Source organism: Perognathus longimembris, chromosome 1, assembly GCF_023159225.1.
Source record: "Perognathus longimembris pacificus isolate PPM17 chromosome 1, ASM2315922v1, whole genome shotgun sequence".
NCBI lineage: Eukaryota > Metazoa > Chordata > Mammalia > Rodentia > Heteromyidae > Perognathus > Perognathus longimembris.
Window position 1 is genome coordinate 118,891,530 of NC_063161.1, and position 27,995 is coordinate 118,919,524.

At 37.6% G+C, this 27,995-nt stretch overlaps 1 protein-coding gene across 4 annotated transcripts in view; it reads left to right on the forward strand.

Moving 5' to 3' along the window:
* Adamtsl1 (ADAMTS like 1) overlaps window positions 1-27,995 on the forward strand; it is a 361,048-nt gene that overhangs the window by 175,073 nt on the left and 157,980 nt on the right. For 2 of the 4 annotated variants that reach the window (XM_048355943.1, XM_048356028.1), the window contains exons 10-13: window positions 9,856-9,906; window positions 14,954-15,158; window positions 16,697-16,844; window positions 20,304-20,388. In XM_048355943.1, the coding sequence (XP_048211900.1) occupies window positions 9,856-9,906; window positions 14,954-15,158; window positions 16,697-16,844; window positions 20,304-20,388 (489 nt within the window). The remainder of the gene's footprint in view (window positions 1-9,855; window positions 9,907-14,953; window positions 15,159-16,696; window positions 16,845-20,303; window positions 20,389-27,995) is intronic. The other 2 variants (XM_048356104.1, XM_048356183.1) reach the window with 1 other exon arrangement.

Below are 27,995 nucleotides of genomic sequence, written 5' to 3' on the forward strand. Positions count from 1 at the left end.
ATGCTCACTTAGAAACCTTGATAAGTTCAAAGGCTACAAAGAGCTGTGCTCCAAGGCTCATGCCTATAATCCTAGCTACTAAGGAGTCTGATATTTGAAGGTTGAGGTTCAAAGCCAGACTGGGCAGAAAAGCCCACGAGACTCTTCTCCAATTAACCATCCAAAAGGCAGAAGTGGAGCTTTAGCTCAAGTGGTAGAGGACTAGCCTTGAGCACAGATACTCACCCAGGCCCTGAGTTCAAGCCTCAGAACCAGCACGCGCGCGCACACACACACACACACACACACACACACACACACACCCCTGAAAACTCACTAATAATCCCCACTCTGCCCAGATAAGGACTGTCACTGCATTCACTGTGTTTCTTTCCAGTCTTGTTCATAGCTCATAGAAGAGATGAGATCATACTCTATAAAGTCCATACCTGGTATTCAGCATTCTTTCTTTCTACTCTTCTCCAAGCAAGCCTGACCTTCCATGACATGTAGTAACTTGGGGTTTTGCTGAGTTAGGAATTTAAGACCATTGCCCTGTAAAACCAACCATTGAACCTCACTGACTTCCCTATGCTTTCCCCCCAGGAAGACTTTATTGTTCTCTACTAGTGTCATTTATGAAGTCATTTTTACAAAGTGATAAAACACCTAGTTTCCTAGCCAAAAGTAGTGTCAAAAAGGGAGGCAACGCTAAAGCTAAGGGAAGTAAAAAGAAAATGAAGTATAAAGATTTAGTGACTTTCAGCTAAAATTAATACTGTTTTTATTTGGCAGCTGAGATCCATGATGTCACTATGGAACCATATGCTCTATGCATTCGTGTGGCCATCCCAATTTGGGTATTCGCAAAAGTCCAGAGACACACCCCTCCTGTGTGTCAGGACTTGACTGTGGATTCTCTTTTCTGCTTTTGCCACAATAATGTGAGCTTTTCCCCCATGTAACTATGACCTTTGGGATTGTCTCAAACATAAAATCCTTGCTGATGCCTACCATGTAGTAGTTATCTTACAAAAAGAGAAGCATTTTAGAAATTTGTGCAGCAGCTCACGCCATTTTTGTTGCTTGTATGAAAAGGTCCAGGTATATGTCCACAGTTCTGAAAAATTAAAACATACCAATTTACTTAGCTAATAAGTACCTCATGTTTTTAGAGAAGCTTCAGACATAAAACCTAAAACATTAGCCTTATGATGTCTTAGTTTGAGAGATGGGTGAGACTAAGGTTGTTGGGGTAAGGCGATTGTGTAAGACACTGAGAGAAGATCAGAGAACCACCTTTGCACATTAGTTTGGCACAGACCTTTAGTTTTTCCCTCCAAGGTAGTAATGAAGGGGCTTAAATTGGCAACAGTTGGACAAGTGCAAAAAGCTCTCACTCATCATACTATCACAGTCACAATCATTAGTGAACAAATCTGTTCCTAGTTGAAGCTGCATCCAGATTCCCCTTTCCCTCAAGGAATTCCAAGCAATTGTCCTAAGCAAATGCCCAGACTTGTATGCCCCAAACAGCAATTCTGGGTGATCAAGTAGATATTTTTTAGTCCAATTCCATTTAGTTTAACAATAAATTGCATGATTTATCCTTGGCCAGAGACCAAATTGTGAAGAGAAAGTCTCAGAATCAAATCCTAATGTCACTATAAAGGAATATCCTGCATTGAAAGTAGTGGTAAAAGTAGAGTGGCATCTAAATTCCTGGGTTCTCAGCCTGACTTGGTAAGCACTAATTGGCAACAATAGAGGCTGGTAGTTAGAAGTAGAAACTTTAGAATGAAATAGACGGGCTTGAGACCCTGGCTCTGCCACCAGTTGAGTAGCCTTTGGCAAATTGCTTATTCTCACTAAGCCTTACTTGGTTTTGTTTTTTTTTTATCCTGTGAAGTGAGGATAATAACAGTACTTACCTCATAAAGTTGTCATGAGAAATAAGTGGCATAATACATTTATTTAAAGAGCTTAGTGGAGTATCTGACACATGATAACCACTCAATAAATGTTCATTACTGCTGCTATTATGACTAAGATGATGGTTATGATCATTATATTGATGGCACCTCAGAGAAACTTTTTTTTATAGTTCTCTTTTTTCAAATTTTTATTATCAAACTGATGTACAGAGAGGTTACAGTTTCATACATTAGGCATTGGATACATTTCTTGTATTGTTTGTTACCTTGTCCCTCATACCCCCCTCAGAGAAACTCTTAAACGCTCCAAAAATCAGCTTTCTCCTCCATGAAAGGGAACAATGGAACTCGAAAATTCTCCAATTCCAGAAGGGTGCTTCTCCATAGGTTGTTGTCATAACAAGAAATAAAATTCCTAGGAAAATAGCGTCTTGAAAGCAAATCAGACTTCTCCAACTTTTTAAAATAGAAATAACCATGAGAAATTAAGAAAGTCGCTCCTGAAATCTCAGTTCACCAGTGTCTAAATCCCACTTAACCAACCAGGATACTTTGCCATTTCTCTCACATGGAATTTGAGCCATGTGTCTCTCCAAAAGAAAGACTTCATGTAAGGACTAGAGAATGGTTTACTTGTTTAGCAATTATGAAGTAATGAAAGGTTTTCTTAATCATGGAGCTCATGTAATCTCTAGTTTTATTACAGTAGTTAAGTGATACAGAAAAGTAACAACTTCCTTCTGATCAATCATATTTAAATATGCTATTTTGACAAGCTAATATGTAAGCAAGTAACATAGCATCATAAAATCTGATTCTACTCTCATGCATTATTTATAATAAGATAGTGAAGCATGATCTGGGTGTGCTTTATTTGCCCAAGCTTACAACCATATTGCGTATAATCAACTCTAAGTCAGTTCTCAGGACAACTCAATTCTTGTACCAAGATAGTTCATTACTAATACTAAGATGAGGTCTTATTAATATAATTTATAAAATTTTAATAATTATTTGTGGAATTCTTTTAGTTTATGAGTTAATAGAATAGGTATTGCCATCATCCTGTTTCTAACCTCAATCTATGAGTTCATAGCTAGATAGCTTTACTTGCTAAGTTATTTCTTTTACTTAACCCCTCTAGAACTGAGTTTTACCATCTGCCAAATAAATAGATATTCCTGTCAAAGAATACTTGGGGGTACTCCGTGAAGCACTCAATGAAATTCAATTACCAGTATGAAACTGAGACCCAAACTAGTAAAATGCCTTTCTAATATATCACATGTATTTCAAGTTTATTAAATGATTTCACATACATCATTTAATTTTAGTTTTACAACCTATAAGAAGGTAACATGAAAGATAGTGTCAACATCTTATAAATGAAGAAAAACAAAGTCAGAGAGGTTAAATAACCTATGGTTGGGGTGAGCAAAAGAGCTTCTAGTATAAGAGCATCTCCTACCCTATAGAAGCACAGGGACCAATCTCTGATGAAGCATAAAGCTATCATGTCCATCAGTGGCCCTTACGCTGTGTGCTGTCCTCAACCTGTGCAGTCTGCTTCAAATAAATGCATCACAGGCTCCTGTAACCAGCATATACAAAGTGTTTGTACTTGAATTAATCACATATCCAGGTTAAGCAGCCCTCTTTTGTATACACATAAATACTGATGATATTTAATTTTAAAAAATAATGTCCAAATTACTCAATATAGGAAAAGCTAAACAAAATTCCCAATGTTAGCCAGCCTTGTTGTGCTTCCAGGAGGTGATACATGTTAGCGTAGAGCTCTATAAGACAATCACCTTAGTTCAGTGGTTTTCAAACTATGGGCCAAAGATCCCTGACCTCCCTCGTATTCTAGAGTCCAAGAGCTTATCAGAAATAGGTTAATGCAGTTGTCTTACCCGGGTATGGTAGACTCCAGGGGCATGCGTTTCCAGACTGCCATTTTCACTTTATCTTAAAACTTCTGACTTCAGGGCCTGGGGATATAGCCTAGTGGCAAGAGTGCCTGCCTCGGATACATGAGGCCCTAGGTTCGATTCCCCAACACCACATATACAGAAAACGGCCAGAAGCGGCGCTGTGGCTCAAGTGGCAGAGTGCTAGCCTTGAGCGGGAAGAAGCCAGGGACAGTGCTCAGGCCCTGAGTCCAAGGCCCAGGACTGGCCAAAAAAAAAAAAAAAACTTCTGACTTCATCCAGTACGTGGACTTTCCAGGCCACCAAAGCAAAAGTCCAGATGTAAATTATTTAAGGTTATCCAACATAGAAAATAGCAAGAAGACTAATGACCATCTTTCAGCTTCTCCTGTGGTCCTTTCTTCATTGTTCCATCATCTTTTGTGCTCTAATATTCTTGAGAAAGCAATATGCTTTATTTAGTGTCTTTCAATAGCTCATGAGTTCTCTCCTGTCACATTCTGAAGTGTTGGTTGCCTAGGAAGAAAATTCTTTCTATTGCACTGAAATTGTCACGAGAAGGTGGAGCTCATTGTCTAGGTTTGGGACCCTCTCCCACCCATAATTTCATTGTGTTTTTTTTTAAACTTAGTACCTATCCTGTGCTGGGTTCTGTGCTTTGAAGCATGAGTCAATTAGAGTCTGGGCACCAGTCCTATCTAAACAGTGAGTTACAAAGCAGCATGATATCTGAAAGACATTCAACATGGAAGAGTTTTAGAAAGCTTTCATAGTAACTTTAGAGAGATACTCAATGGAAAGATAAAGAGTTAAACCAACCAAAGTGGCAGCATAGTTGCCATTACTCAAGCCTTTCTCTGCCTCATGTCAGTCAAGCACCCTGGCTCATTGCCAAAACTTTCTCCAAACAAACTGTCCTTTCTCAAAGATGGCAAAGCTAACAAAAATGGAAGGGCTGGGCTGCATATGTGCAGTCAATGACAATTGGGGAGATTTTCTGTTGGGAATTTTCTCTCCCTCCTTTTTTAACTCCTTTTAAACTGTTTGCTTTTTACTCATTCATTCATTTTAACTCTAGGTAGTAGTTGTATTGCTAACCTGCATGTCCACACAATGTCATGATGTCATTCTGCAAGCATTGACTAATCACCCAAACGCAGGCCACTGCCCTGAGAGATACAATAATCATATTGGATTCTGTCCCATATTGTTAATGAAAAAAATCTTGTGAATAGTTAAAGTTAGTATGTCGTTAAATGTGATGAGAAGACAGTGCTAAGAGTGATTGGGAGAGGGAGCAAGAAATTTTCTGGCTAGACATTAAGAGAGAAAATAAAATAAGACTTTAGCAACTTTTGAGTTGGGAAACACAATGTTGGTTACTACTAGAGCAATGAGTGGGCTGGATGGGAAAAGTCAACCACTTCAGATAGAAACATATACAAGGATAGGTATAAATGTTATATATAAGTATAGGTGTTTCTGGTACTTGTCAGGTCATTGCTGAAGAGAATCAGCGGGAAGAACCAAGAGCCTTTAGGTACCACAGAAAAGAGAACAAGCAAAACTGTATGTAGAATGGGAGGGAGGGAGCCATCACCCTAAGTAGGGGCCGTAGTCTCAAAGGAGCTTTAAGGGGAAGATAACGAATTGTCTGGGACACACTGATCTGGAAAATCCCAGAGTACATGGTGCTGTGAGGATGTCAGGAATGAGAATCTGCAGCCCAAGAAAAGAGGCATGGGTCATGGGAGAGTCTCTGACAGGGTCCCAATGGCTCATGTCTATGATAAAAAGAGCTCACCAAAGAAGAGACTTGTTGCATTATGCTTTTTCTGTTAGAGATTTCTTACAATGTACGAATTACACAACTGAGTAGCCTGATTGGGGCTTGATTTTTTTTTTAAGTCTGAATAGTGTGCTAACATAACATCTTAGACCATTTTCATAGCATGACTCAATAATGTTGCATTGACATGAAGAATTTGTACTGATGATTCCTAATATGACCCTCCTTTGGGTCATAGTTCCAAATGTTACTGTCCTATGCTTTTTTGTTCTTTTTTTGTTTGTTTGTTGGTCATAGGGCTTGAACTCTGGGCCTGGACACTGTCCCTGTGCTCTTCAGCTGAAGGCTAGCAATCTACCACTTTGAGCCACAGCGCCACTTCCAGTTTTCTGGTGGTTAATTGAAGATAAGAGTCTCATGGACTTTCCTGCCCAGGCTGGCTTTGAACCGAAATCCTTAGATCTCAGCCTCCTGAGTAGCTATAGGCATGAGCCACTGTGCCCCTCCCCCCGCCTATGCTTTTTTATTCTAATTTGAGTTTTTTCATACTCAAAAAAAAATTCTGAGATTGCCAAACGTAATACATTTTTCTAAAATGTGGGAAATGGAAAAAAAAACACAAGCAAAAATTTCCCATAATGCTAACACCAGGAACTAATCACTGTTGCTCAATGTTTTCTTCCCATATGGACGAGAGTACATATAGACATGCACACATATACATGCAAAAAATGGACATTATTGTATAGATCACCCAGGAGCACACAAATTTAATATTGTGGGTTGTATATTGCACATTCTGTTTTGCATGCAATCCAGTTGCTATAATATCTGTGTATATTAAATGCCACTGAAAATTATTCAAACACTCTGTTTATGTTCTGCATAATACCTCACTGTATACAGCTGTCCTAATATGGAAGCATTCTGTCATCAGACAGTTCAGTTTAGGCCTCTGTTTGGAGGAACGAAGGGGATGTCTCCTATGCCACATTCTTCTGTAATGCTCTCTTTCTCGTCTGGACTTTTTCTTCTCAACAACACAACTCCTCATGATGGGAATTTTTAGATAGAGTCATGTCACTGCCCACTGTGAAAAGCACATGAATGGTCAGGATCATTAAGGCAATGGAAAATGGTGGGTTTAAGCTCCTTTCTTCAATCAATTGTTCCTCATATCGTTCATTGTAATCATTCTAAAAGGTTATGTTAACCTACTTCACTGCTTTACACATACTCAAGCGCACGCGCGCGCACACACACACACACACACACACACACACACACACTCCTAAATCAACATGCAAACATGAAGAGATTTTCTATAAGCCCCTAAATTGGATCTTTATTCATTATTTGTTATGTTGTGTACTTTGCCAAGAAAGAGAAATGTGTCTTAAAGGTAAGCAATAGGAAATTACACTTAAGCAATATTGCCTTCCATTCTACAACAGTGAAGCCAGAGGCCAGGGCTGTGGCATGAGCTCCAGGAGCAAACAGACCCCGTGCACAGGAATATGCAGTAGTAGGACTGGACAGAGCACCATTGTGTTGATATCTTTCTGTTTTTACAGGTGCCACAGAGCCATTTTATGAGTCTTCACAGTGACCCAGGCCATAGAAAGACAAATATAGCTATAGTTTTGCTAAGTCCAGGTTTAAAGTGTCTCGTTCAAACAAAAACATAATTTCTAAATCAGTCCAAAGCAAAGCCCAACCTCTTGAATTCTATGTACTCCCCCACCAATTCCCTTTCTTTGTTCCAACTTGTTTCCTTCAGTGTTACTGTCTCCATTTTAAATATCATCAGCTGATAAATCAGTTGACAGAGATCAGCAACAGTTCATTCTAATATTGAAGATGACAGATTATAGTCATAATTTTTTTCAGTAGAGCAAGCAATGGTATGCATTTCTGCATGGAGAAATAGACATAGATACAAGGGGCAGGTAAATAGGACTTCAAAGTCAATTTGATTTATTTCCTAACTGACTACTAGTAGATAACAGTACATATCCAAAGCTATTAAAAGAAATGTAGGCTCTTGGAATTTATTTTTTAAATATAGCCCTTTTGGAAAGAAAATTCCCTCAATTACTAGATGTATGAATTGCTAGATCACATGATTATAACAAAGTGCAGGATTAGGCTTTCATCCAGTTTCTCACTTACCAAAGGTAGAAAAAAAATAAGACATTTAACTTCCAAAACAAGGACAAAAGTTTAATGGAATATTCATTCCAACCATGGGATTTTGAGCATGCCCAAAGGCAGCTTCAGTTTCATGACCGTTTCTAAGCAATGGTAGTATACATACAGCAGTGTGCAAGTACTTATACACATACGCTATGAGAATTTTATCATACAAATAATACAAATTGCATGGAAAACACAATCTGTAAAATGAACCAGTAATAATCTTTCTGTCTTCCTAACTTTGTTTTCCATTTTCTATGAACCAAATCTAGTTTCTCTCATGTTCTGCTTACATTTCAGTAATTTCTTAGAAACCTGTGCAGGCTTCTGTATCCCTCTCTCTTTCCTTCTTATCTCTCATGATATTTACTCAGAGTTATTCCCTTATCTTGTTGATTCTCAGTATGCACAGCCTACTCTCTCTACCGAAACACTTAGATGTGTTCATCATATAAAAACTATATACTATATCATCCTATATCAGAAGATGGGATGAAAGCAAAACTTTTAACTGATTTAAATATAATCATACACATAATATATAGACATGATGATATAGGTATATGAATACATACCTACATAACTATATAGGTAATATGAACATATACCTAAATATTGATCCATCAATCCTATGACTATACATAGAATGTGTGGGCTACTGTGTTCAAAGGAAGGGCATGCTATATCATTGTCAGTTGCAAAATGAGCATGTTCAGCTCATGCTCCACCATACCACTTCTGTCTGAGCTCTCTTCATCTCCCACTATTGAGGAAGGCTCTGTTGTACTTACCCTCTTAACCCAAATCCTACAAATCAAAACTCTCCGACAAGTCAGGGATCCAGCCTCAGCAAGGACATCATCTTACTGATCAGAGGCTTTGGTTGAAATCAGTGAAAGGTAGCTTACTGGAGTCCTAAAAACCTCCAGAGTCTTCCCTGCAGTTTATGTCATTTGTAGTGCATCCTTCAGCTACAAGCATATGTGGCCCTGACGATTCTTGTGGCCCTGACGATTCTTTTGGCCTCTGCTGTCTCTATGCCTCATAGTCATTAGAAACCAACAACCACCACAGCAATCATAATCACCTCCATAAGGCTTTTTTTTTTTTAAAGCCAGTCCTGAGGCTTGACCTCTGGGCCTAGATACTATCCCTGAGATCCTTTTGCTCAAGGCTGGTGCTCTACAACTTGAGCCACAGCACTATTTCACACTTTTTCTGTGATTAATTAGAGATAAGAATTTCACAGGCTTTCCTGCCTGGTCTGGCTTTGAACCATGATCCTCAGATCTCAGCCTCTTGAGTAGCTAGGATAACAGATGTGAGCCATTGGTGACCAGCCAACATTTTATAGACTCAAAAGTCCTTTCATACTTATGAAAAAGTTGTCCTAACCTTATTTAGTAGGGATCTTGCTATTGCTAATAGCTGCTTACTATATTTGGTTGTTCCGTTCTCCCTTCATTAAACATGTAAGTAAGCTAATTTCCAGGCATTCATAAAATCTTGAGAAGATTAACAGAAGAAGTAGTTTACTTGCTAATGCATGTTACCTAATATTGTCAGTTCAAGGGTACATACCCTCCCACTTCAATAGTTTTCTCTTTCATCAGAAGTGAGACAGTCATTGTAATCACTCGGTGAGCATCTGGAAGTAACATTAATCATGATGATAATAATAATGACCTCATAAGATGTACAATTTGAGGGATTAAAGAACATTTACAAGCATATTGTGTCATAGTTAATGATGAGGTGCCAAGTTTTCTTGCCACCTCCTTTTACACTGGTATTTCCTGCTTGGATCAGAGAATGAATTATAGTAAATGGTGTTGTTACAAAGAACTAGCCCCATCATGAAACATATGCCAGCATACAGATAACAAACTGCTTTAGTGTTGCTTTGTAAAGATGCTTTATTAATGTTTTGCATTGTGTAAGATTCTGTATGATGTAATCATTTAGTGTTTATTTTATTGTGTGTACCTTCTACTCAGAGGGTTGGCATTATTGTTCCTAACAGTGACGGATACAAGCAGATCATGCCTTATGACCTCTACCATCCCCTTCCTCGGTACGTAAATCAATCATCCTGATGTTAGAATTAGCAAATCAGTCTGCTGATGCTTTTGTAAATATCTATGTATATAAGCCTATATAGAGAGATTTTGTGTTTTACTTTAACAGTAAGATGGTAGATGGTATATTTTTACATTCCTCTGAAGCTCTGCTTTTGAATATTTTGGCCTGCTCAGACTGTAAGCTTGTCATTCAAAAGCCATTTTAAGATAGGATCATATTACGTTGGAGTGGACACAGTAATTCACTCCGATTAGACGCAGTGTGTGGGTTTATGTTATGTCTTTCTTTCATTCTCTTTGTCCTCTTCTATGTTTCCTCTGAGATAGGACCCTAGTCATTAAAGCCCTGTTGCTAACTGTTAAGCAAACACAGAACCTGAAGTATTATCAAACACTATGAATGTGGAATTCCAGATGTGGTATAACGCATAGAGTTTTAAATGTCTCCTTTTCGTTTTGAAGAAATTATGATTAAGAGCCAAAGGTAGTTTTTTATGCCCTTATTATTCAGAACCCTTTAGAAGACATTTTTCAAAATATAAAATTCAGTGTTGTTAAACACAACACAATGTGTTATGGTATTTTGCTGTCAGGTTGTATTCTACTTTTTTTAAAGTAGAATAGTCTTTTCAAAGTTGGAAAAATATTTTTTATATTAGAAAGAACTATTTTTTGAAAGAATTTATTATCTGTACCATTCACTTCTAAGGAAACTGGAATTGCTGAAAAATACACTTATTAAATATATCTTCTCACACATTGGAAACTGCTCCACAGATAGGAGACATTAGGATTGAGTTTAAGTATGTATTTTCTATTTTCTTTGCTAATTTGCCCCTCAGGGAATCAGCTATAATCTAAAATCAAATATTTTGATTTAGACTATAAGTAGTTAGGAGAATCTCGAGTAGTTTTCTCAGTCCCAAACAAAATCAAGCCAGAAAGTAATTGCATTCTAAACAGTAAAATGCAGAATATTTGGTTGAAAGTCTTAAAATCCCTAATGAATTAATGTGCATTAGATTTTAGATGATCTCAAAGCCATCTAGTCCAATTCCCTAGTGATTCCATGTCCCCTGTTCCTTTCTCAGCAGTCATACCCATATACCATAAATATGCAAGCATGCATATTTATACAAAGTAGAACTGATAAATGCTTAATGCATGTATATTTACACACACACATGCACACATCTACAGGCAAGTCATCATACAGTGTCTTCTTAGATAAAGGCATGAGACTCACTTTTTAACATGTTAATGCTAACATATCGGAAGGGAGATTTTATTTTTCCTAGATGCAAGTGTTGTTGCTAAGTACTCTCCCTAAATGGCTACCTTTTAGTAGCCACTTTCCAATGACCATATTGATAAGAGACAACAAAAGACTTTTACTTTGCTAGTTTGATCCAAAAGTCATCTCATCCTTGATAATTTCATGGAACTATCAAAAGATCAATTTAAGTAAATCAAAATTCTCTTTAATTTCAGTTTTTGTATCAGGAAAATAACTATTCATAGAACATATGTATCTGTTTGAGGGAAGGATATATATTACAAAGTGAAAGCAAAGTTGGGTGTCACAAATGAGCAACATCACATTTGTTTTTCTTGTAATGACAGTTTCTAGATTTCTGTAATATTGTCTCTGATCTCTCTTGTTTATGTTTCTCTGACATAGCCAATGCCTGTCTTAGGTTAGACTTGATCTTTTATAGAAAAGGATTTCCCACAAATACCTCAAACCCAATGGCATATTGAAATGATCACCCTTAATATTTGTATCATGCCCTGTTTATGCACTTGATAAATCCATGCCCCACAGGATGAAAGGACAATTAACAAATGAACAGACTACATTCCATACCTCTTGAACTTGTAGTACTGAGATAATTCTGAAGATAGAAATTCTACTCTTGACAAAAATTGTAGCAAATAGGAGCTATTTCTATACATGTGTAGAAAGCTTTTCTATACATTTCTGTGCATTTTCTATACATTTCTATACATAGAAAGCTATTTCTGTACATGGTAGAAAGCTTTACTTAAGATATTTATATAGCATTAAGACCACAGGTAGAGATATAACACACTACTGATAAATTTTTAGGTGTTCTTCCCACTTTCAGTCTTTGACCTAATGCATATTAAATATAACATAAGAACGTATTCTGATGAATTATTCTTAATTAGTGTATGCTACTTTTCTATATGTTTTTAATTTTGAGAATTTCTTAACTAAATACATTGTGTATTTTTTAAAAGATTTAAAATATATAACACAGAGATCTATGTAGTATTCCTCCAGAACAAAAACATTGTATATATCTTCTTTTACTCCAAGAACTCATCCTGGCCACTCTACTAAGATTTCTTGTCTAATGCCCTCTGTCAGTTTTTTGTTTTGTACTTTAAAGCACCCAACTATGCTTTTTTTAAATTCCAACTATCTTTGCTTTAAATTCCATATAACCCCATTACTATTCAAGGATTCACATGTCATAGTCACTCCACAAATAGAACTACAATTGTATTTTGCTGGAACTATACTATGAATTCCTAGCCTTGTTTGTCTTTCTGTGATCACTGACATTGGAAAGGATACTTATTTATGTTTGTGAAATTGCACTACAGTCAAATTCAAGTGTTTACACATAAATTAATCCCTAACTCTTTAGAAAGAATCAGATTTAGAGACTTCAGAAAACCTATTCAGAATGTGCTATTTTATAGCATCTTGATATTTTAGATTAAATGTACACTAAAATATATTATTAGGCTAGGTGCCAGCGGCTTATGCCTGTAATCCTAGCTATGAAGAAGGGTGAGATCGGAGGACTGTAGTTCAAAGCCAGCCTGGGAAGGAAAGTCTGTGACAACCTTATTTCCAATTAATCCCCAAAAAAGCCAGAAGTAGAGCTATGGTTCAAGGGATAGAGCTCTAGCCTTGAGCACAAAAGTTCAAGGACAGAGCTCAGGCCCTGAGTTCAAGCCCTAGGACCAACCAAAACAACAAAAACAACATACTGTTATCCCAGTGCTGGTGGCTCACACTTGTAATCCTAGCTACTCAGGAGGCTGAGATCGGAGGATTTGGGGTTGAAGCCAACCTAAACAGAAAAGTTCATGAGAGTCTTATCTCCTGTTAACCACCAAAAAGCCAGAAGTGGAACTGAGGCTCAAGTGGTCAAGTGTTACCCTTGAGTGGAAAAGCTAAGGGACAGAACCCAGGCTCTGAGTTCAAGCCCCAGTACTAGCACAAAAATAAGTAAGTGAATAAATATTGTTATTCCACTTTGACATTAAATCAGTATGAATATGTAACTATGTGCTCGGTCCAACTTCCATTAAATTAAGCCTATAATCTAAGGAAGCCCTTCAGTGATTTACATGAAAGTGAATGACAACTGGTCTCACTTCATTCCCTCGAAAGACATAAAAGAAAAAATCCTAAGGTTTTAATAGAGGCCCTCAATTTCCCCAGACTAACATATTCTTGCATGTCTCCTGGGGAAATATCTAGGAAAGTATGGTAACTGACAATATACCTTGGCTGCTGGCAGTGAGCAGTTGGTGCCTGAACTGAAACAGTGCAGACAAAATGTAGGCAAAAATATTATTTACTGGGAAGCACAAGTTATTCTGACTCATGCAGAAAAGAAATCAGATTCCCAGTGTATGTAAAGTTCCCAGTGTACGTGCAGAATAACTTATATCTCCATGGGGTGATTGTGCAGTATTTTAAATTTAGCTACTCAAGTGCATCAACTATGTGACATTTTATTTCCATCATTAAAATGATATCTCTCAGGGCTGGGAACATGGCCTAGTGACTGGCAAGAGTGCTTGCCTCGTATACATGAAGCCCTGGGATCAATTCCCCAACACCACATATATAGAAAACGGCCAGAAGTGGCGCTGTGGCTCAAGTGGTAGAGTGCTAGCCTTGAGCAAAAAGAAGCCAGGGACAGTGCTCAGGCCCTGAGTCAGGCGCAGGACTGGCAAAAAAAATTTTTTTTTTATATCTCTCGTAATTAATTCAAAGGGAAATCTTAAAGCTTCTTATCAATTCTCAACAATCAAAATAGATGTAAGAAAGACAAATTTGGCAGTGCTTCTAAGTTTAGAGATTTCAATAGTCTAAATCCACATGAGGAGAGAAAAGAAGTAGGCAGTGGTGATTCCTCCCTGCGTGTGGTCCCAAATGTTTCAGAACTGTGTAAAGGCTTTGAAACATCGACAAAATTCTTTTCAGTGATACTGGCAATATTGTTATTTTCTGCCTCCTTCATACCTATATTGTGACGCCATAAACTTTTTCAGCCAAAACCAAACCTTTTCACAGTTTCAGGAGTTCTTTATTAGAGAAACTCTTTCAGTATCCTTCATTAAAGAATGAATTGATATGGATGATATTAACATTTTTGCTCCTCAGCCTAATGATAGCACGGTTAAGGCATCAGAATTGTGTGAAATTTATGAATCCCAAAAGCTGACAATGGCAGAAACAAGGGAGAATGAGCTATTGCCTATGTTGATCTCGTATGAGCTTCTCCTATAAAAGTAAATCCAAAAGTACTAAAGTCATCTGTTAAAAATTAAGTCTCAGAATGCAAACGATTAGTATTAGTGAATTGTTCATCTTTAGTATTGATAAAGATTCCTTAAGGGATTTAAAAGTCATTAAACTTTAATACATATATGTATACATAGATACCTTGAAACAATGAAAAGGAGCACGAACTGAACTTGCCTCTTTTCAACAGTTTACAGACCGTATAGATATCCTTGTGGACAGCTTCCAAAACTTCAATCTCTTACATTTGTGTAGCATTTCACAGTTTACAAGGCCTTGTAGCCAACGTTGGATCTTTTTCTCTTTCTCAGATTTCAGATAACAGATGGCATTTGGTTCTCTGGACCATTGCCTCTGAGAACTCCATGCTCCCACTATACCCAGGGAAGGGGGTTGTGCGACAGGTCACTAAGGAGGTTTGGCAATATGCATGTCTACCCTGATGACTCCCCTTGCTTCTGTAGGTGGGAGGCCACCCCATGGACCGCGTGCTCCTCCTCATGTGGGGGGGGCATCCAGAGCCGTGCAGTTTCCTGTGTGGAGGAGGACATCCAGGGGCATGTCACATCAGTGGAAGAGTGGAAATGCATGTACACCCCTAAGATGCCCATCGTGCAGCCCTGCAACATTTTTGACTGCCCTAAATGGCTGGCACAGGAGTGGTCTCCGGTAACTGTGCCCTCTTTCTTTGTTCATTAGGAGAGTAAGTCCAATCTTCCCTCTCTCCATCATGGCCCCACTATACCCTGTGAGGCTCCATGCTTCTCCTCTGGGAGAACTAGAAGACTACTAGTTAGCTTTTGGAGATGGAATGCCTCCAATCCAGGATAATCAAAATGCCTTTCTTCAAGTTACTTCAAAGAAATCACTGCTGCTCCCCTCTGTTGTGGAAGCAAATGCTTTTTAAGAGTAATTGAAGCTAATCCTGGTGCTAGTGTAATCTTAGCTACTCAGGAGGCTGAGATCAGAAGATCATGGTATGAAGCTTACTAGGTAGAAACATCCATGAAACTTATCTCCACTTAACCAGCAAAAGAGCCAGAATTGGAGATATAGCTCCAGACTTGAGTGCCAGTCTTGAGTGAAAAAGCCAAGCAAGAGCTAAAGGCATCCTGAGTTCAAGTCCCAATTTGGGCACAGAATGAAAAAAAGTAGAACCGAAGCTAAATAATCCTGAATCTGTAAATGCTAACTGCTTTGATAATAGAGCTCAATACCAGAGTTAGATTTTATTTATTTATTATACTCTATATCTATAAAAATCTCAATAGATTAAAATTGAACCTATGTGTGTGACTCCTTGGGAAGAAAAAAGATTATATGAAAACAGCTCAATAATTAAAAGGCGGATCAAATAGAACAGTGAAAAACAAAAACTATAGACCTCAGGAAACCTACAGAATGACAGCTTCCAGTGTCATTCTGGGTTTCTTGGTTGTTAACACATAAAAGAAAATGGCAAATGACATAGAGAAGTGAGCAAGTAAACCATCGTATCCTCACCCACAGAAAAGACGGAAGGTTTGTCACTGAGTCTTGTGGCTTTGTGGAAGCAGGCAAAAGTTGTGATGTTTTCCTGCATCTAGAAGTCCTACAGAAAGATGGTGATGACCATTGGGGATGTGAGGTCTACCTCTGCCCATGAAATTCATTCATGTGAGCATTATTTTCCCATTTCAGTAAAATCAATTCAATTGACCTTGCTACAATATAAATTGATTATGGCGGCAGTTTAAAATGTCTTCATATTAGGCAGCAAGCATGGCTCAGTGGCAAACTGCCTGACTAGCAACCACAGGCTCTGAATTCAAAAGTCATCAAAAGAACAAATCAACATTTAGTACTCAGGTGTGAATATTTTTGGACACTGGAGTCATTAGGAAAGTAACAACATAGAAACCGTGTAGGTAACTGAACTTGAGGACATTCTGCAAATCTTTTTGGCTTTTGATTTAAAGTTTGCCTACAAAGCAGGGTTGCAGAATGATTCATCCAAGCCTAACTTGAAAGTGGTTTTAGTTTTCAGCCACCTTCACCCCCAATAGCCAAACAGAACATAGATCCTATGTCTCGTAAGAAGTGATATAAATCTACTAAGAGTCCTTGTACCCCAAAAGGTCTTCATTTTAAAAGCCTAGTGTGAGAAGTGAAGACAAGTTAACAAGGCTTTGTCTATGAGTCTCTTTTCTCTTGTTATCTTTTCCCAGTGCACGGTGACATGTGGCCAGGGCCTCAGGTACCGTGTGGTCCTCTGCATTGACCACCGAGGACTGCACACAGGAGGCTGCAGTGCAAAGACAAAGCCCCACATAAAAGAGGAATGCATCATACCTACGCCCTGCTACAAGCCCAAAGGTAATCACTAGGCAGGGCCTCTTTACCTATCTGTTTATTAGTGTGTGCATTTGGATGCAGTTTCAGATCCTTTGGAATGTTTTTTTAAGTATCCTAAGTATTCTTAGTCATGATTCTTTATCGTTTAGATCCTGCTATGAATTCACACATTTCAAATTTGATTACAAATTTTCATTAAGCATATGTATAGACATCTGTGTAGAAAATCATCTCTCAGTAAGAATCCAGGTGCCAGTAGCTCATACCTGTAATCCCAGGTACCCAAGAGGCTGACATCTGAGGACTGTGGTTCAAGGCCTACTGAGACAGGAAAGGTTATGAGACTCATACCTCCCATTTACTACCAAAAAGATTTGGAAGTGGAGCTGAAACGCAAGAAGTAGAATGATAGGCTTGACCAAAAAGCTCAAGGACAGTGCCCAGACCCAGAGTTTAAGCCCTAGAACTGGCACAAAAAATAAAAATTATCTCCCCAGTCATGTAGTTGCTTGAAGACTATTATGGAAAATATCAGATATGTCTTCTTAAAAGGAAAACAGATTTATAAAAATAGATATATAATTTACTATCTACATTTCTCTCTTCTAAAAACAAGGGCATTTGGTGGGCATTTATGGCTCATGCCTGAAATATGAGGATCATGGCTTGAAGCCAGCTGAGGCAAACAAATCTGGGATTCTCTTATCTCCAATTAACCAGCAAAAAGCCAGGTGTAGCTCAAGTGATAGAGTGCTAGCCTTAAGCTAAAAAGCTAAAGGAGAGTGTCATGGCCCTGAGTTCAAGCCCCAGTACCAACACACACAACAACAACAAAAGGGAATGCAGCCAGTGTGATTTGCATAAGCTTTAGTAACTTGACATAGAGCCTTATCCTTCAAGCTGATTAAAGAGAAAACTGTTGCTCTCTATACTGAAAATTCAAACATTAATGTGACAGTAAATTCTAGAGCATAAAAATGTAAAACTATCTGAGTTTTGTAGATGCATAAAATAATCTGTAATAAAGAAAGAAATTTTAGAAAGTTTCTACTGGGGGCTGGGAATATGGCCTAGTGGCAAGAGTACTTGCCTCCTATGCATGAAGCCCTGGGTTCAATTCCCCAGCACCACATATATAGAAAACGGCCAGAAGTGGCGCTGTGGCTCAAGTGCTAGCCTTGAGTACAAAAGAAGCCAGGGATGGTGCTCAGGCCCTGAGTCCAAGCCCACGACTGGCCAAAAAAAAAAAAGTTTCTACTTACTAAACAAGATGTATTATCATTACACTTTCTTTCTCAGATTAGTACAACTATTAATCTGATTTCTGTGACAGTATTTTTCATAGTCTGGGTAGAATAGGAAAATCTATCCACAAACCATCCAAATATAAAGAATTCTTTATCATATGACTCCTTCTATATTAACTATAACTAAAATGTCTTTCTTTAAACCATTAAATTTCTATAAAAATCAGCCATAATCTAGCTCTTCATTATGCTTTCTGTGTGAAGCATGATGGAATCTAAAATCAAAACCCCATACTAGAAATCCTGATTACTCTTAGTAAGTGCAACTCTCTCTCTCTCCACCTCCATTTTCACATCTATAAAGTGCAGAAAATAATTATATCTGTCCCAGAGGTCACATGAAGGTTAAGTGAGATGTAAGCATAATGCTTAACCTGATATGTAGCACACACACACACATACACACACATAGACACACACACACACGTGATATGTGTAGTAAGTTCTCTCCAAATCCCCCATCACTGTGACCTGTTGTTGATGCTCTCAAATATTAGACAAATCAGCCGCAAGAACATCGCACAAGATTCACTTCACAGCAGCTGTGAAGCATTGCAAACCTCCCATTTGTGTCCAACAGAAGACAGTTACTGAGACACAGAGAGCTCATGTGCATTGTCAGAGAAAGCTTCATTGATGGAGTCAATTAACTGGGGTGAATGGGGTGTTGTAAAATGATGGATGCACAGGCATGGAGCTGCTGTGCTTCAAATGTCAGCAAATCCATTTGCCTTTTGGAAATTTTATGTTTCTCATTTTATTTTCTGAATAGAAACAATGGCTGCAGCATAGCAGACAACTAGTGATGCTCCTACCTAAAAATAGTCCACTATTTATTAGCTTTATCTTTACCAAACCACTTCAGAAAAGCAGTTTGTGGTTAACTATCACAAATAAAATCTGAATTTTTCACAACTCAGTAGTGAGCCTAGCTCTCTAAATATCGTTAAAATACCATATAATTCTATGGTGTACAGATATATGGACATATTTCTTTCATCTTTGCAATTATATGTTATAAAATGGTGATAGAGATTCACTGGCTCATACTCTAAAGGCAAATATGCCCATAAATGACCTTAATAAATATGTCAGAAATAGGAATGTTGGCAATTACTTCTGTAGGGGCATTAGAACCTCTCTATTTCTTTTTCTCCTCTATATTTTTCCTCAGGAAGTCGTTAGGAAATTGTGCTAAGTTGTTTGGTCAAAGTTGGGTGAATTGGCATAACAAGTCAAATTATGGGTTGTGGCCCCTAAGCTGTACATATTCCAGTTGTCAGTGAGATTTGGTATAGATCAGAAATTCACAGAGTATTGGTTTATATTTGAAAATATGGCACAGATTACACTTAGCCAAAAGGAACAAAATTATAAAATAATTACAATAAAGTTTATTGCACTTTGTGTTTATTTTAAAAGACGTGAAAGATGCTTTGATGATCTTTATATGCATCTTGAGCTCAGGCTTCTAGATTTACAACTTTTCTAATTAAAAAAAAACTTCCCTATGCTATTCAATAAAATAAAAGGGAAGTGTATGCACAGTAGTAATAAACAGGCAACCTTTGTAAAATCTGATTCTGTTATTCTTTTTTTAAAATTTTTATTGTCAAGGGGATGTACAGAGGGGTTACAGTTGCATATATAAGGTAGTGAGTACATTTCTTGTCAAACTTCTCACCTCTTCCCTCATTTTCTCTCACCCTCCCTCCACCCAAATCCCCCTGCCTCCAAGTTGTATAGTTGGTTTACATGTTTTCTTGTAAGTTTTGCTGTTGCATTGGTTTGCCTTTTACCCTTTGTCTCTCCATTTTGATATTCCCCTTCCCTTCCCTAATTTAGACATATATATATATATATATATATATATATATATATATATATATATATGCCATATCCAGGGTACCAAAATCAAATATAGTGACAACAGGGGCTAAACCATAGGGAAGATAAGCAAAAGAAAAAAGATATAATTTCACACAGTACATTAGCAATATGCCCATAATTAAAAGCGGTGGTTTGTCTAAACACTTACTATTTGCAACTTCCAATGTAGTGACTTCTAGTGATAGGATCAAACTCAGAACTGGTAAGGAGGAAGAGATATTTTCCTCAAATCTCAGATTGGTCCTAACCTCTTCTTTTTATGTACATGCAACTTCATTTTCAGAGAAACTTCCTGTTGAGGCCAAGCTGCCATGGTACAAGCAAGCTCAAGAGCTGGAAGAAGGAGCAGCCGTGTCAGAAGAGCCCTCGTAAGTTCTGAACACACATCTGGTTCTTTTTTTGGACACGGTTGGTTCCACAGCTCTGGCTTTCATGGGCTCTGAACTCCATGTAACCATCGTCCCCAAGAGAACCGAACCCTTTTGGCTCTCCAATTAGAAGTGTTTCCATTTCAAGGTGTTGGTGAAAACTTTGATTGCATTTAAATGTGATTTCAAATTTTCTCAGATTATCCTGTTTGACTCACTTTTCCCATAGGGAAAAATAGATGGAGTGCTAGTCCTCTTCTCCAAATTCTCATCCCATATTTTCTCCTGGCCAAGGGCCAATGGTGAGAAAGCCCAGGCTACCTCTGATGATATGAAATAGATTTGATGTGAACATCTGGGCTGCTTTTTATATTCCTTATCTTCCAGCACTGCAGTATAGCCACTCATTAAGTTAAGAGCAAGCAAAATGATATAGGAGAAAAAAAAAAGAGTTTCGTAGCTTTTTTTTCCCTTTCTTTCTACAATCAGTACCACAGGGAAACTCAGAACTTTTATCACCTGCTTATGGTCCACTACCACTGAGTTTCTGCAAAGCCATGAAATCTGTAGGACCATTAGACAGATTTGCTATATGCTTCAAAAGAGGAAACAAGGGAGAGAGAGAAAAGTTTGGCTGAGACATGTTGAATCTACTAGAAAACACTGATAGCCATATCTACCACATTATTTTTATAGATAAGGAAATATACTTTACTGACAAATTTCATCTAGATGAAGTAATTTCTCTTGTTAACGATTTGTTAGAGCAGGGCCCTGGTGGCTCATGCCTATAATCCAAGCTGTTCAGGAGGCTGAGATCTGAAGATCCCAGTTAGGAGCCGGCCCAGGCACGAAAGTCCATGAGACTCTTACCTCTAATTAATCACAGAAGCCGGAAGTGGAGCTGTGGGTCAAGTGATAGAGTGCTAGCCTGGAACAAAAGGGAGGCCAGAAACAGGACCCAGTCCTGGAATTCCAGCCACAGAAGTGGCAAAGAAAAAAGGTTTGTTAGAGTAAGTTCTAGGTTCTATGTTAGCTATGGGTACATAAGAAACATGCCACCAACTCTCTTAGAGTTCACTGTATAGGGTACAAGATAGGAAATGGTTTTCAAATTCAAGCCACAGGTTCAATTTTACTAGAGACAGAAACAAACATAACTGATATATTCAAATGCAGCTTAGAATTTCTTAGATTCACTCTGGTTCAATCTAAATCTGATATGTTTTTTCTGAACACAGATTGTACTTTTGAATCTCATTCAAAATAATAAGTGCTTCAGCAAAAAAAAAAATAAATCCAGACTTTAAAAACCCCAGATTTAAGCCATTTGTAGATAAATTAAGCTACCTGATTTCATAGGAAAAAATGTGCATATATTAAGCAACACCTTTTTTATTTAAAAGAACTAAGCAAAACATAGATTGTTTTCTATACTGTGAAATGTCTACAGCAACATTTTCAATATTGAAAAAAAAATAAACTAACCCTGGCAGACCTTTTGAGGAAAGATAGTTATTAAAGACTGCAATGTACACTTTAAATGAGCATATGAGGCTTAAAATGCCTTCTTCTTCCTCCTGCCAGAACTTAGTTTGACAGGAGGAAGTGAGCAGTTCAGTTTAGAGGGATATTAGCAAATTAATCCATGGAGATTCTACTTAAAACCCAGAAAATGCCAGGTAATTGCAACTGGCTGTTTTTTATAATATTCTCTAGAGAAACCCTAATATACATTTTTTACTTAAACTATATGTATTGTTTTGCTTAAATTATCTTTTGTCCTTGTACAATGTCTTTTGCCACTTGACCCTCAAGCCTACTCCTAGGAATACAATTGCATGCTGTCTAGTGTTAAATAAGAGAGCAGAGTTGAAAATAAAAATAAATATCTTGCATCTATAACTACATGTCCTTCCCATTAGATACCTCTTCAATGATAGCTGTAAGAAGAATTTAGTGAATTCACTGAAGCATGCCATAAAATGTCATCACTCACACCCTAGAATGTGTTCCCTAAGATACTTAAACTTAATAAAATCCCCAAGGTAGCTAAACATAGGTCTTGTCATTGAAACAATAGCCATATTTTAAACCATTAAATTTTACTCTTAGTATAACAGGATTGCCATCTTGGCATGATTAATCTGAGCTGAAGAAGATTGTAATTGCAGTACTAGTTCAGCATAAAGGAAATGTATACAATGGTGCTCAGAACAACAATTACTTTTCTACCAAAAAGAAATAAATGACAGCTGTAGAGTCATGTATTGAAAGATATGTGTTTTCCACATTTTAATACATTTTATACATGGTTAGTGCACTGAGCCCCAGAAAAGGCCCTAAGTGTCACATTCTTAATTGATTTTGAATTTTAAAAACATAATTTTGTATGGCCTTAATTCCTTCCTTTTAAACCACATTAGACCCATTTCCAAATGTATGTAGCAACCTATAATTACTCTCCATAGTATAATGAAAAAATGATATACTGTCAGCACATCCACCCACCAAACAGACTCACGTTGCTTAAATTAAATGGTAATGTTTAGAAGATGTGGCTGTCACAGTGAAGCGGCAACAGTGGCCCAGAACTATTATCTCTTGTTCTGGCTCCAACTAACATTGTTCTACAGCAAGGCAGCAAATATCCTGTATTTTCCCATATGGAAATTGAAAATATTATCAACAGTCTGTCTCATTAAATAATAAGAGAACAATCACTATGTTTAAGTCCTTAGCATATGGAGATGCCCTTGTTGAGTGTTAGATGCTTTTAGTAACCCCAACATATATGAAAAAGATTGGTGAGCACTCTGACCAAAAATATGTTGGAAAGAAACCTCTCTATGACATGTTTACAAGAAAACTGTGATAAAAGACTAAAAATTGGATTGCCAAGAAATAACTAAAACTTTATAAAAACAGAAGAATGTAGTGACATTGCAGTTCCACTAAACACCAAGTGGAATATACAAACACTGCTAACAGCCTGTAGAATTACTGAGATCACTATATAGATTGGATTTTCTCATGTAATGTGCTTATAGATTTGGCATATAAAGCTGCTGCTTCAGTTCAGAAATACCTTGCGATCTAATGGTTTTGTTCCTCAGCAATAGATGGTGTGTTTGTGATATGTCTGATGCATGTGGCATTAAGGTAGGGATATTGGGATGCATGTAAAAAGGGCTGTTGGAATGAACATCTTACCTTGGTATGCAGAAATGAATTCCTCACCCACGTGTGGGAGGCAGGCCCTCTGAGCTGCCATTCCTCTGGTGACTATCATTTGTCTTTACTCAAACACATATTTTTATTGTGGTTTTCTGACAAGCAGCAGAAAGATCTTTGAGCAAGATATTTTTTAGCTCTCCCTTTGTGCAGGACAGTGCAAGTAAGATCCAAACCCCAAATAAGACTAAGCAGATGGAGGTTTTCACCAATGAAGCTCATCAAGCCCAGCTTCATAAGTAAATCCAAAATAGTAAACTGCATCAGAGGTTGTCTGCTAAGACATTAGTAGAAATCCTTGCTACCAATTAACACAGAAGGAACAGTGATTAGAGACAGACTTCCATAATTAAGATTCCGGGAAATTGCATTTTTCTGATGGCTTTTAGCACCAAAAAAGGAAAATGGAAAAAAATGCTCATGGAATTATCTTCTGTTGTATTTCAAACTATGGTGTTTATTTGTTGTTGTGTTTTAATTTGCCTCCAGATGATGAGAATGTTGAGTTGATCTGGTTGTTTCCCATGTTGGGAAATATATGGGAATAGCCTTTAAACTGTTAAAAATGCAAAACTACACTGGAGTAATCTAATTACATTTGTTAATTAGGTATTAGCTTACACAAATGACTGATGATTGGTTTTCCATCTCTTGTATTAATTAATACCTTTCTTTCAGTCTTGGTTGATATATACCAACATTACTTGAAGGCAAGTCCACATTTTAACACCTTTGAGAGCTTAACTTCTTTAGGAAAAAAAATACAACAGTGATATCTTAAAAGAAATGTTGTTAAGTAGAAAGTCATTCAACTGGTCTTCAAAAGTCTGATCTGACATGGCTTAGGAAGGAAACTTCATTTCCTTAGCTTTTTGAGGGCATTAACAGACCATCTGATGCCATATAGAGTAATGTGCTAAGGGAGCCAGGTTTAAGAGAAAGGTACAGCCTGAGTGCCTCAGTTGCTCTAGCTTTCCAGATTTCCTGGTGTCTAACACAAAATATTCCAAGTACAAAAAGTATGGACGATTGTGAACTCTATAAAGCTAGATTCTTCCCAATACTTTTCAGCTGGAAGTAGTTCTTTAGTGATTCAGAATAAGCAATAGGATATGAAAGTTCTTTCAGGCACAGTATGGCTGACTCAGCTATTTTAATCAGCCATTCCTTATCAAATAACTAGTATTTACCAGGTAGAAAGCCTTAATAATACTGTCTTCTCATAGGTAAGATTCTGTAGTTCTTTACTTTGATAAGATTTTGAGTTATCAGTCAACTTGTTAGGATGGCATTTGGTTACTTCGACATATTGCCATAAATAACTTTTGTTGTAAGGCATGAAGAAGAAAGAGGAGAGAAAACCCTGAAGGAAAACAAACAGGCCAAAGGCTGCAGTAATATCTGCATGCCAGATGGCATCAGGTTAGCAAAGGAGCAGATTCAATAAGAGCAAAGGGAAACACTTGTCAAGCATATGTGTAAATAGACCCCACTAGGATTTAGACACAGGAAGAAGGACCAGTGAAAGTTACCATGATGATCCTGTAGTATTAAATGTCTCATTTACCTTGTTGAAAATACCACTTAGGTCTATTTAAACACATTTCCATTAGTTCATATTTATACCTTGCAAATAGTTGGACAATGTAGATGGCTTAATTCCATATTTAAGAATAAATTAATTTTTATAAAAAGCTATAAAATTTAACTGTATGACATGCATTCTTATATTTCACCTAAAGAATATATAATGGATCCAGACAGTGTTGCTGTTTCTATTCTTGTTTTGTTTTGTTTTGTTTTGTTTTGTCAGTCCTTGGGCTTGAACTCAGGGCCTGAGCTCTGTCCTTGGCTTTTTTTTGCTCAAGGCTAGCACTCTACCACTTAAGCCACAACACCACTTCCAGCTTTTTCTGTTCATGTAGAGGAATTGAACCCAGGACTTCATGTATATGAGGCGAGCACTTTACAATTAGGCCATATTCCTAGTCCCCACTGTTTCTATTCTTAATACAAGTTTCCTGAGTTACAGTCTCTTTATGAATCTGAGGCCATAGATTTTTCTTTCTCTTTTTTTGACAAATGGATTTATTGATCCTGAAGTGTCAATGTGATTTTTATATTTTTGTTTAATTGATTGTTATTTATTTTATAATGTTTATTTCTTTAATGGATTTTATTTTTCCATTTATTACTTAGCATTTTATTAATTAGGATTTATATAATTACAGCATCCACCTGTTTGGAAATCAACATGAGTGACCTACTGAGTCAATATATGTCTCTGGTGGTTGGTATATAATTGTTCTATCATATGATCAGTCAATAAAAACTAAGCCATGCATTTATGGACCTTGGTCAATGCACTGTGTCTGTGGCTTAGAAAAAAAATATAGATCGTCAGTAACTCAAGCCGATTCAGCAGAAGTCAGATGAAGACAGCATCTGCCACATTAAACATGTCACTGTTCTTTCTCAAAACTATTTGGTTTTTAGTTAATGAATAATTGACACCTAAGTATGTATTTGTGATGTTGGATTCTAAAGAATATGAGAAGTTTACTAAATTCCTAAACTCTTTACTACCGTGTATGTGAGACTTGCATCTATCTCAGAGCTACAGTATCAGAATAGTTAAGTCAGTATTTGGTGCTACGCAAATATACAAAATAAATAAAAGAAGAATGTATCGTATACACTGAAATGTCTTGCCATAGATGTTGATGTGAACTGATGATTGGCAGCATGTTAAAATCTGACTTTGAGCCCAAATGAGTACTTAGGAAAAGTTTACTCGATCTTCGTCCACAATGACCAAATATTTTGAATCACTGTTTCTCCATTATTCCTTTCTATATATTGAAAACATACTACAAAAACCATAGTTTCTTGAAGTTGATTTTTTGAGATACATGGGCCTGTCTGCTCTGTGAGTTGGTGAGTGGTAAGGCTGTTCATTTATCTGTCCCAACAAAGATATAGCCCTGCTAGGATCAAATCAAAAAGTCATTAAATCATCCATCCAAGCAGAGCAGTTGTGCACAGTGGTAAATAAAGTGTGGGCTCCCACAAAGACTGCTGTGTGAATCTTGAATCTCCATTAGTAATGGTAGACACTTCGCATGTCACTAGACCCCATAGGTCTCAATTTCCTCACTTGTAAAGCATAATAATAGACTCTACATTACAGTCCTGGGGATTTATATGTGTAAAGTACCTAGTATGCAGTGGGTGGGGCATATGTGCTAACTGTTGTTATGATTGGGCCTTTCTTAGCAGTGTGCCTCTCCCCAGAGAATCTTTAAGGGACTTGAAATGAATAATTAATCACTCATTATATGTGGAGAAATGAAGCACGTGTTGTTTCAACCTCATATATCTTCTCTAATGACATGTGAGCAACAATCACAGTATTTAACTCAAACTCATATAGTGGTTTTCATCTATCACCATCTTGCTGCCCCTTCTATATTTTTGTAGCTGTTTGAGGGCATATTTTAAAACATCATGTTTTTAATTTAGCCCAGTGTTTATTCTAAGGGACAAAATTTAGTTATCTTTATTTTAATAAGAAAAAAGTTCTGTACCTGAGACCATTACAGATGACTCATGCCTGTGATCTTGAGGTGGAACTCAGGAGATGGTTGCTCAAGGCCAAGGAGGGGGGAACGTTTGAAAGATACGCCCCCCCCCCATTTCAACCAATAGCTATGCATGGTAGCATGCAGCTGTCATCCCAGCTACATAGGAGGCTAAGATCAAAGGATCATGGTTCCAAGCTAACTCTGGTCAAAAAATAAAAAAGTTCACAAGAAATCATCTCAAAAGAAAAGACTTGGTGTGGTAACATCTTCCTGTCATTCTAGCTATAAGGGAAAACATAAGTAAGAGGATAAAGGTCCAGGCCAATCTGGGCAAAAGGTGAAATCCTCCCTCAAAAATAAGCAGAGCCTGGGCTGGGGATATGGCCTAGTGGCAAGAGTGCCTGCCTCGGATACACGAGGCCCTAGGTTCGATTCCTCAGCACCACATATACAGAAAACCGCCAGAAGCGGTGCTGTGGCTCAAGCGGCAGAGTGCTAGCCTTGAGCGGGAAGAAGCCAGGGACAGTGCTCATGCCCTGAGTCCAAGGCCCAGGACTGGCAAAAAAAAAAAAAATAATAAGCAGAGCCATAGAGCTCTGTAGACTATAGCTCAAGCAGTCAAGTGCCTGCTTAGCAAGACCTGAATTCAAACCCGAAAGAGAGAGGGGGGAAGAGAGAGAGAGAGGGAGGGAGGGAGAGAAAGAGAGAGAGAGAGAGAGAGAGAGAGAGAGAGAGAGAGAGAGAGAGAGAGAGAGACCCATGTATTCCACAAATTGGAAAAAACAAGTT